General features: G+C 31.6%; 1 protein-coding gene across 1 annotated transcript; it reads right to left on the reverse strand.

Moving 5' to 3' along the window:
• Positions 1-1,755: 1,755 nt before the first annotated feature.
• Positions 1,756-4,081, reverse strand: LOC126729589 (pectinesterase-like). Its single transcript, XM_050434917.1, has 2 exons — positions 3,226-4,081; positions 1,756-2,453 (listed from the first exon to the last, which is right to left on the reverse strand). Exons 1-2 carry the CDS (start codon positions 4,079-4,081, stop codon positions 1,756-1,758), a joined length of 1,554 nt encoding a protein of 517 aa, XP_050290874.1.
• Positions 4,082-9,351: the final 5,270 nt, after the last annotated feature.

Below are 9,351 nucleotides of genomic sequence, written 5' to 3' on the forward strand. Positions count from 1 at the left end.
CTTTGCTTTCCTTTTTGCTATTAGTTTTTTTTTTTTTTTTTTTCCCACACAATCAGTTCTTCGCACATGGTATGGTATAAGTTCTGGACCCATCATCAATACCATAAGACTTGCTCATTATTGTATTGAAAAGTTAGTATGCAAAAGCTGGCATGATGATTTGTGAACCAGCCTAACATTTTTGGTTACCTGAACCTAAAGTCTCGCTAGAGATAATTTTAGTTTTTTTTTTTTGAGAAGCTGATAATTTTAGTTTAGCTAGCCGACATGTTGCTGATTATATTTTTTTAATACTTCCTGATTAGTATAATGTTTTGTTTTGATTTGACCGAGGTTAGCATTCTTAATATGTACTTTCAGAGATTCTTTAAACAACTCTAGAGATTAAAAATAATCACAACTGCTTTAAGTAAAAAATTCTATCAGTGGGTAAAAGCTTGTTGACTCAATGTTTGAATGTATGTAGGCATGTAGCGTTACTCTTAAAAGGTTTGTCTCATTGAACAAAAATTGTAAATCAACAGTATTCTAAAAACATTAGTTAAAAGGTGTACTTCTTGTTAATTTTTGAAACAAAACAACTTATGAAAGTTCAGTCGTAAGTGGTAAGATGTAAGTTTAGCTTCAGAAATAAAGTAAAATGATTGCCACATTGAAGCGGACATAGAGGACTATTATTTGGGTGACTTTAAGATATGGCAAACGGAGTCACTGTGAAATTGATTAGCCCAACTAAACTTCTATAAGCGACCAGCATCGTATACATAATTGCATTAAGACAAAAATGCTTCATATAGGTGACTACTTGTTCCGAGTCTTCTGACTACTCCATTGCAATTTGTGAGGATGATTTGCCAACTAAACTTCTATAAGTGAACATCATCATCATATACATAATTGCATTAATACATAAAAAGGCTTTATAGGTGGCCATGAGGGAACCATCCCTAAGACATTGGGCCAAATTGCCTTAGAGTCAGAGGCCTACCATGCCTAGGGATAGAGCAGGTTGGATTGAAGTTTAGAATCTTTAGATCTCTAGTGACAAGAATTCTAGTTGGCTTGCCTCTGGGGCGTCACCTTGATCATGACTCTACTAACTTCATATTCTCTAGTGGTTATAACAACATGGATAATCTGGGATTGGTTATGGGGAGCAGCAGGAAAAAAACAAACCGAGACTAAGATTAAAATTTATATTCATTGCAAGCCTCAGATTTTACCTTCTTGCATGGTAAAATTTAGAGATCTTAGAGTGAATTATGCAAATTTATTTTTCTCTTTCAATTGATTGTCTTCAGGAAAGTGGGTATTTCCCTCCATTGGTCTCTCATTTACAGGTCAGTTCTGTAGATTCCATTGCTAGCTAGGTTCTTTTATTCTTTTTGTAGTATTTGGTCCTTTTACCTGTTACCTGTTACCTTTAACTTTTTTTTTTTTTGGGTGAAAATGTACCTTGGAATTGGGTCACTTTAATAAAATGCAACATAAAATAACCAAAAGATGACATAAAAGATCTTACAAAACAAAAAAGAAATAAATAAGATAACTTAGAAGACATAAATTAGGTAACTTCATGTCCAAAATCATGTAAAGATAGATAATTCTACTAAACTAAGAATATTGAGAGAACAAACTATAAATTAATGCCAAGAGCCTTGTACAACCGGCACAATATCCTGCATTCAAATGAATCAAATTCCATCTTCCCTATAGTAACTATTGAAGTAACAAAAAATAAAATAAAATTCTATACTAAGCAATATCTAAATCAAAGGGAAACCCAGTCTCCGGCAACCAGCTTTCGCCATATATGAAGTTTCTTGCGCTATACTCTTCGACTTCCTCTCGTGAGAGTTTACTATTGTATCCTTTCCCTTTAACACTTTCCAAATTAGTCCCAACACCAAAGTTTTCATGTTCAACATTTTTTGTAGAACCAAGTTGGCCTTGATCATTCCAATCTAACCATTCATTAGGATGAATCAAATGTCCAATATAACATTGAATGATGGCTGTTTGATTCACATTTCCAAATGTTCGTCCAAGATATATAGTATTACTAGATTTTTTCAACGAAGTGTTATCAGCTGCTGCTCCAATAACAGACTTTTGTATGCTAATACCATTTCCCAAAACTTTTGGGTCCTCATTCCTTCCATCAACAGTCAATATATGCTTTTGATTTAACAATGGCTCTTTAACCAGAATAAGACACTCTTGAAACACAGCACTGCCCTTTCCAAAAATGAAGTTCATTGTGCCTTCCACAATGCAATTTTTATAAAATTGGTTACCTTTATGCACATAGATTGTGTTTTGGTATCCAGTGAAGTTGCACTTATAGAAGGCAACTCTATCTGCAGAAACAGCAAGTGCAACAGCTTGCTTTGTAGGTTTGGCAGTGTTTTCAGTGGTTAGTTCTTCAGCAGTGAATCCAAAACCATATACAGCTGAAAATAATATCAAAAGAAAATTATATATTTTCTTACACAGAATTGCCAAAAAAATTATATTAAAAAAAAAAAAGGAAATTAGAAAATTAGCCATTCATTATCGTACTTAGTCGCAAAACGAGAAAATATGTAAGATAATATCATTAAGGTTAATGTTATTATCATATTTATCATCTTATGAAATTATTTTTTTAGTGACATTTTCTTCTTCTTCATCAACATTTACTACTTCCTTTTGTTCTTCTATTTTAATAATTTTTCTTTACATTTCTTCTTGGCATTCTAACTTCTTAACTTACCAAAAAAAAAAACTATATTGCCATTTTATTATATAAAATAAAAGTGAAGTACTCAAGTGTGTTGTGTAAATTTTGTAGAAGAAAGAGATAATTATGAGAAAAAAAACTCATAGACATGTTTTTTTTATTGAACTCAATCAAGCCGCCTAACAATTTTGTGTTAAAACACAAGTCTAACAACTTGTTTTACTAAAATCAAAACACAAATTTAAAAAAAAAAAAAAAAAAAACTCAATTTAACCCCACATGTTACATGTTTATGATTTTTTGATATGTTCATAAGATTCCACGGTCAAAAGATATCTAAGATACGATATTTTTTCTCATTCTATATGTAAGATATTGACAACTATGATCAATAGAACTAAATATTAAAAGAGAAAAGTTTCATTGAGAGACTTACACATGGTAGCAGATTCAATTATCGATACTCCACAATGATATCGATTCAGTTATGATAGTTGTTTTACTGCTTTCACCAACAAATCGAAGATTAGTCTTGTCCTTGGGGATGACAACGTATCCTCTGTAAACTCCAGCCATTATCTTTATAACGAAAGGTCTGCTTCCAAACTTAGGAGTTAATTCAACAGCTTCAAATATAGATTTGACATGGCCTGATCCATCTTGTGCAACAACTATATCAGGCTTAACATCGTTTCTCCTTTTAAACTCTTTCGAATGGAAATGAGTGAGCCAAGCCCGTGTCGATTCGCCTAACTCAATACTCTTCTTCAGTAAGGAGGAAGTGCTGAAGAGCGCAACGAACAAACTCCTTTGCTTTCTGGACATTTTTGAATCCTTCTTTGTAAAACTGGTTTGGACTTCTCTTAACCTGTTCATGCAAGCTGTTTGATATATCTCAATGTGTCTGAAGACATAATCGAGCGTAGCTGGATCTCCACCTCGCAAGGAAGACACAGCTTCATCGAACAGCTTTACTATTATATCGAATTCATCTATACAATCCAAAACTTCTGACTTGTTATCGACCCAACCCCAACCGAGACTCGAGCGGTTGAGCTCGTTTAAGTCATATAGAAGGGATTGAGCCAAAGTAGAAGTCTTGGTTAGAGCAACCATGAAAAGATCTTCCTTAGAAGTTACAGCTTTGACGTTCTCAGGGTCGGGTGTCAAAAGCTTGGTGCAATCAAAGGTGTAGTTTCTGAAGTTGGGTTGAATGCATATTTCCTCTATATACTGAAAAGCTGCTGGTGTTGTCTCTTTGGACCAAAGATATTGGTCTGAAAGGAAAGAGACGTACATGACCAACAGACCCATGAAGAAGTAGTAGACATTCTGAACTAGCTCAAACATACTGGCCATGTCTAGCCAGCTAGCTAGGGTTTGAAGAGAAGACTATGCTAGGGTTTATAAAATGGAGGAGAATATCTTTGCTTTCCTTTAGGCCTTTTTTCTCTGTTTGTAATGCTCGTTGATATGAGTTTCACTTTGAAATTTGAATAATCCACACAAGGTTTTGATCTAATCAGGCAGGGCTTAGAATTTTGGGTTTGAAATTTTTTTTAAATAGAAATAAGTTGGGGTTAGAAGTCATGCATGTTCGTGCGTGCAGTTATTTTTTTAGATAGAAATAAAAGTTTTGTTGTTTTTATTTGACTTTCCTATATTACTTTTATCAATTATTTTGGATAGACATGTGAGTTTAATGGGCTCTTGATATTTTTTTTACTATTAGCTTTTTTATTATGATATATGGATACTTCTATCCATCTATGTCAGATATGTGACGAGAAAATACATGCACGAGGTAAATAATTGCATGTATTTTGTCTTTCTATGTTTACTTATTTGATATGGCAAACAAAGGAGAGGATCTTGGATTTTTACAATTTATAGGTTTTCATTGATTATATTGTGGTGTGCCTTTTTTATTTTGTGAATATCGACTATTTTCTTATTTGGTTTTTAATACATCGCTCTTTTATTTTTGGATAGAAATAGTAGCTCTATTTTCAATTATTTTGTTCTTTTCTTATTCACTATAATTTCTATTTTGATTACTATTCGAATTATTCATCTAATAGAATTTCTTTTATCATTAATTTATTAATTTTTTGTGTTCTCATCAACTTTTAATATTTTCTTTTTAAATATTTATTTAATATATGACTCTCTCTCTCTCTCTCTCTCTCTCTCTCTCTCTCTATATATATATATATAAATAAAATTTTCTATAAAGGAAAATTATCTACACTATTATGTGATACTAGCATTTGAGCATGAGCTCGTACGCGTGTTCAAATGTTTTTTTATTTGCTCAATCTAAAAATTTATGGACACTTGGTCATATTAGTAGTTCTAAATGTATAATATTAGTGGACAAAACGTGTAAACTTCAAATTTGGATGAATGAAAAATTATTATGAAAAAAATTGAATTGAAATCAGTTGTGAGGTAAACAATTTTTTTAACTTTTTTTTAATTTTTTTTTTTGTGGATTTGAATGTGTATTTGAAAATTGAAAGTGGTGTAGGGGGGTTAGTGGGTTTTATTTTACATATTTGTCCCCAAGTCTTGTCACTACCTAAATGTAGGATGTAAGAGTAGTTTTAAATCATATAAAAGTTCAGTTCAAAGAAATGAATCATGTTATAAATAGTATAGACTATTGGCATGATTTGCATTTCTCATACTAAGATTAGGATTTCAATTCTTATAAAGCTTTTTAAAACTTCTTATAAAGGTTTATGTAATTGTCGTAACATTATATTTTTGTTAAAATTAGAAAATGTAAGTAAATTTACACTAAAACCTGATATGACATAGATAATAGGATAGTGTGGCTGTATAGGTATGGTGTTTCCTAATAACTCATAATAGAATTTGAATTTTAGTTATAAATAACAACCAGTTCTGAATTGTCTATAATACCCCCACTCTCATCCAATTCATTTCAATACTTCTATGAATAAGTTTTTTATTTGGTTTATGCGATTCATTTTGTTTTTTCAATTTACCCTCATATATTTACTATTGATTTTTCATATGTCGAAAGATTATTATCTATATCTACCTTTTTATCTATATTCTATAAGTTCTAATTTATACGTCAATCAATATCAATATATATATATATATATATATATATATATATAAAAGTAGAGACCTCATGTTGAAGAGTATGAAATTGTGCCATGTGGCGCATTCCTTGAAATTCTCTTTATTTAGTTTTCTACTTCAATAAAGTTTGCATTTATATTAAAATATTAGTTCATTGAATTAGCCAATAAAGTAAATGCATATGTGGGGCCTGAAATTTGAAATCCCAGCCCACTTCACATTAAGGGCCCAAAGCCCAAGCCGAGGAGCCTACTGCTGAGGACGTATGACGAAAGCCCCTTAACGGCCCAAGAATGTGGCCGAGGACGATCTCACGCTCAACACCTCACAAAACGTCTGTGGGAAAAGGACAAACTCAGTACAAGAGCAGTACAAACGAGAAAGCTGCCAACACCATAATGTGGAGCCCAGCGCCTGACAAGCCCATACTCCATACCATGCTATCCAGCTTTTCCCAACCACTCTGACGTATGGATTGATAGGACGAGTAATTACCCCAAATAAGGAGAAACTGACACGTAGATGAAGAAGGGGAAGTGAATACTAGTATAAAAGGGAAAAGAGAGCTAAAAAAGAAGGGGCCCGGAGAAAGAAGGAGCTCGGAGAAAGGAGGAAAAGGGAGGAGGAATGGTGAGAATGTAATGTTCCTTAGACTAATTCCGAGGAGTCAAACCTTTCAAACTACATTGATGCAAGGCTCAGCTATACAGTCCAAACCCATCTTTGTATGATCGCTCATGAAACCGGGACCAAACCGAAACCCAGCGCCCAAAGGCAGGCCTTTCCAAACCCACTCTCTACAAATCATATTGTTCGGGCCCTTTACACACGAGCCCAACGTCATCCTTGGGTCGTTAAAAATCGTGTCCCTACAGCATATATTAATTATCTATTGTTGTGCATTAATTATTTATATTAAATGAATTTATATGATTATTTTTATAAACTCTATATAGAAAATAATTTTTAGTTGGAATAATAATAAATTTAAAATATGACATTCTTACTCATGTTTAGTTGTTTTGACAACAATTATCACAAAAGCTATAAAAAAAATAAATATTAGTAAATTCACTAAAATTAATCTTAATCCTTTAAATTTCCTAACTCCTTTGTGTGTGTGTGCGTACGCGTGTATGTGCTTGTATGGAACTAACACTGTAGTATGTATTCTATATAATTAGAAAGATTACTAATATAATAAATATGTTTATTTTTTATATTAATTATTTTAAGCATAATGAAATTTTAATATCATTTTTCTAAGATTTATATGAGAAACAATTGGTTTTTTATGTGAGAAACAATTGATTTGAAATATGGCATTTTTACTCAAATTTAGTTGTTTTTGCAATAATTGAACCCATGTCCAACAAAAAGGGGAAAAAAATTTTAGTAACACACAATCAAGAATGTAAAAAAAATAATAATAAAAATAAAAGATATATGCATTTTTTAGTAAGCATGAAACATGCCTATTTATATTAGCTACTATATCATGTAATTTTCAATTTGTAAACACATATATATATATATATATATATATATATAATATGATAAAATCACTATATTATTCTTAATGTATTTCTATTTTGTCTATATATAAAATAACTAAAGACAACGATTTTTTACAACGAAATTTATTAAAATATCTTTTTTATACCTTGATAGTTGGGAGTGGAGATCTGAATCCTGAATGTTTCTATTGGAAATTGGGGTGTCAATCAGTTGAGTTACAAGATCTTTGGCAAAACTTATCGAAAAATTGGAGAAAACTAATAATAAGTTACACCGCACATCGTGCGGGAATTCAATTAGTTATGTAATAAAATTTAGGTCTTAGAAGTCTTTTAATAGTAATAGATTTATAATTCAACTTTTATTAAGAATATTTTTAATATATGACTTTTGTTCAATCTATGTTACATTTAAATTTATGACCAAACAGATATACTTCAGCTATTTAATTTTGAAATCCAATCAAATTGCTAATTAATCCATTATCACCAAATTGGTGAGAAGATCCAAGTCTGTGGATGGACTTGATAAAATTGGACCTAGACCAATTAATCCCAAACCCTAAAAATAAAAAAAAGGGATATAGGTAAGGGTAGGAAACAAATCCAATTGACTCATTTTGTTATGTCTTTATGTTGACTTCACATTTTCATACTTGCAAATCTTTTACTCTTTGATGCTCACTTACTCAATTTTCCCTAAAATATTCTCAAATATTCTTTTTTTATGAGTTCAGTGAGGTTGATTTAACTCTGTCATCATCACGACTCATCATTGCCTCTTTGGTCTCTCACTCTTGCATAGCAACGTACTATTGATTAAAAAAAATTATTATGACAAATAAAATCATAAATTTTATGTAATATATTTTTTAATTAATTATTTTTTATGAGCATTATTGTCTTTTTCAAAACTTTTGTTAAACTTATTTATAAGAAAGAGCTTTTCATATTTGCATTGAAGTAGTCCAAGGTAAAAGGACCAAATGCTACAAAAAGAATAAAAGAATCTGGCTTGGGAAGCTACACAGTGACCTTACATGAGAGACTAATGAGGGAATACCCACTTTACTAAAAACAATTAATTGAATGATAAAATCAAATTTGCATCATTCACTACTAGATCTCTAAATTAACCTCGACAATCACCACCAGTGCAATCCCCAATTTGAGGCTTGCGAAAAGAATATAAATTTTAATCCTAGTCTAGGTTTTTATTTTTTTATTTTATATATATATTTTTTACTGTTGCTCCCCTGACCAATCTTCAGATTATCTATATTATTAGAACCATTATTATTATTAGAGTAAATGAAGTTAGTAAAGTCAAAACTCAAGATAATGCCCAAGAGGCAGGCCAACTGGAATTCTTGTCACTCAAGATCTAAACTTCAGTTGTGTCCCCAGGTATGATGGGCCTCTGACTTTAGAGCGATTTGTCCCAATGTCTATAGGGGGTAGTTCCCTCATGATCACCTAAAAAGCCTTTTTATGCATAATGCAATTATGTGTATGATGTGTTCACTAATAGAAGTTTGGTTGGGCTAATCAACCTCACAAATTGAAATTGAAATGGATAACTTGTATAAACATAAACGCAAGAAACCAATCATAGTAGTCCGACAAGCAATCACATGTACACGTGGATGTGTGTTCCAAACACTTTGCTCTTTGTTGTTTGTTCCATGTTGGTTAAGAGTGAGCTCACTTGTGTGTTTATAAGCAATTGTCTATGGCCTCCTACATGATTCTATACTTTTATGAGATCTTTCTAAATTGTCTCTTAGATAATGAAAAAATATCAATTCACTTTCTAATGGGGATTTTATGAAAGGGAAAAGATGAATCCCTCACTTCAAAAAAATCTAACATAAAGAAAAGGTATTCTAATCAACTATTACATTTTTAACACAGGTGAACTTGATTATTATTGAAAAGTTGGAAACAAAGTTGAGACTGATCCTCACTTCTCTTCAAAAAAAAGAGATTGATCCT

This window comes from Quercus robur, chromosome 1 (assembly GCF_932294415.1).
Source record: "Quercus robur chromosome 1, dhQueRobu3.1, whole genome shotgun sequence".
Lineage (NCBI taxonomy): Eukaryota > Viridiplantae > Streptophyta > Magnoliopsida > Fagales > Fagaceae > Quercus > Quercus robur.

Excerpts from the sequence above, each read along its gene's own strand:
- LOC126729589 (XM_050434917.1), bottom strand. The coding sequence starts at position 4,081 with ATGGCCAGTATGTTTGAGCTAGTTCAGAATGTCTACTACTTCTTCATG. Across the intron at positions 2,454-3,225 it reads TCGATTTGTTGGTGAAAGCA|CTGTATATGGTTTTGGATTC; the intron begins GTAAAACAACTA and ends TATTATTTTCAG.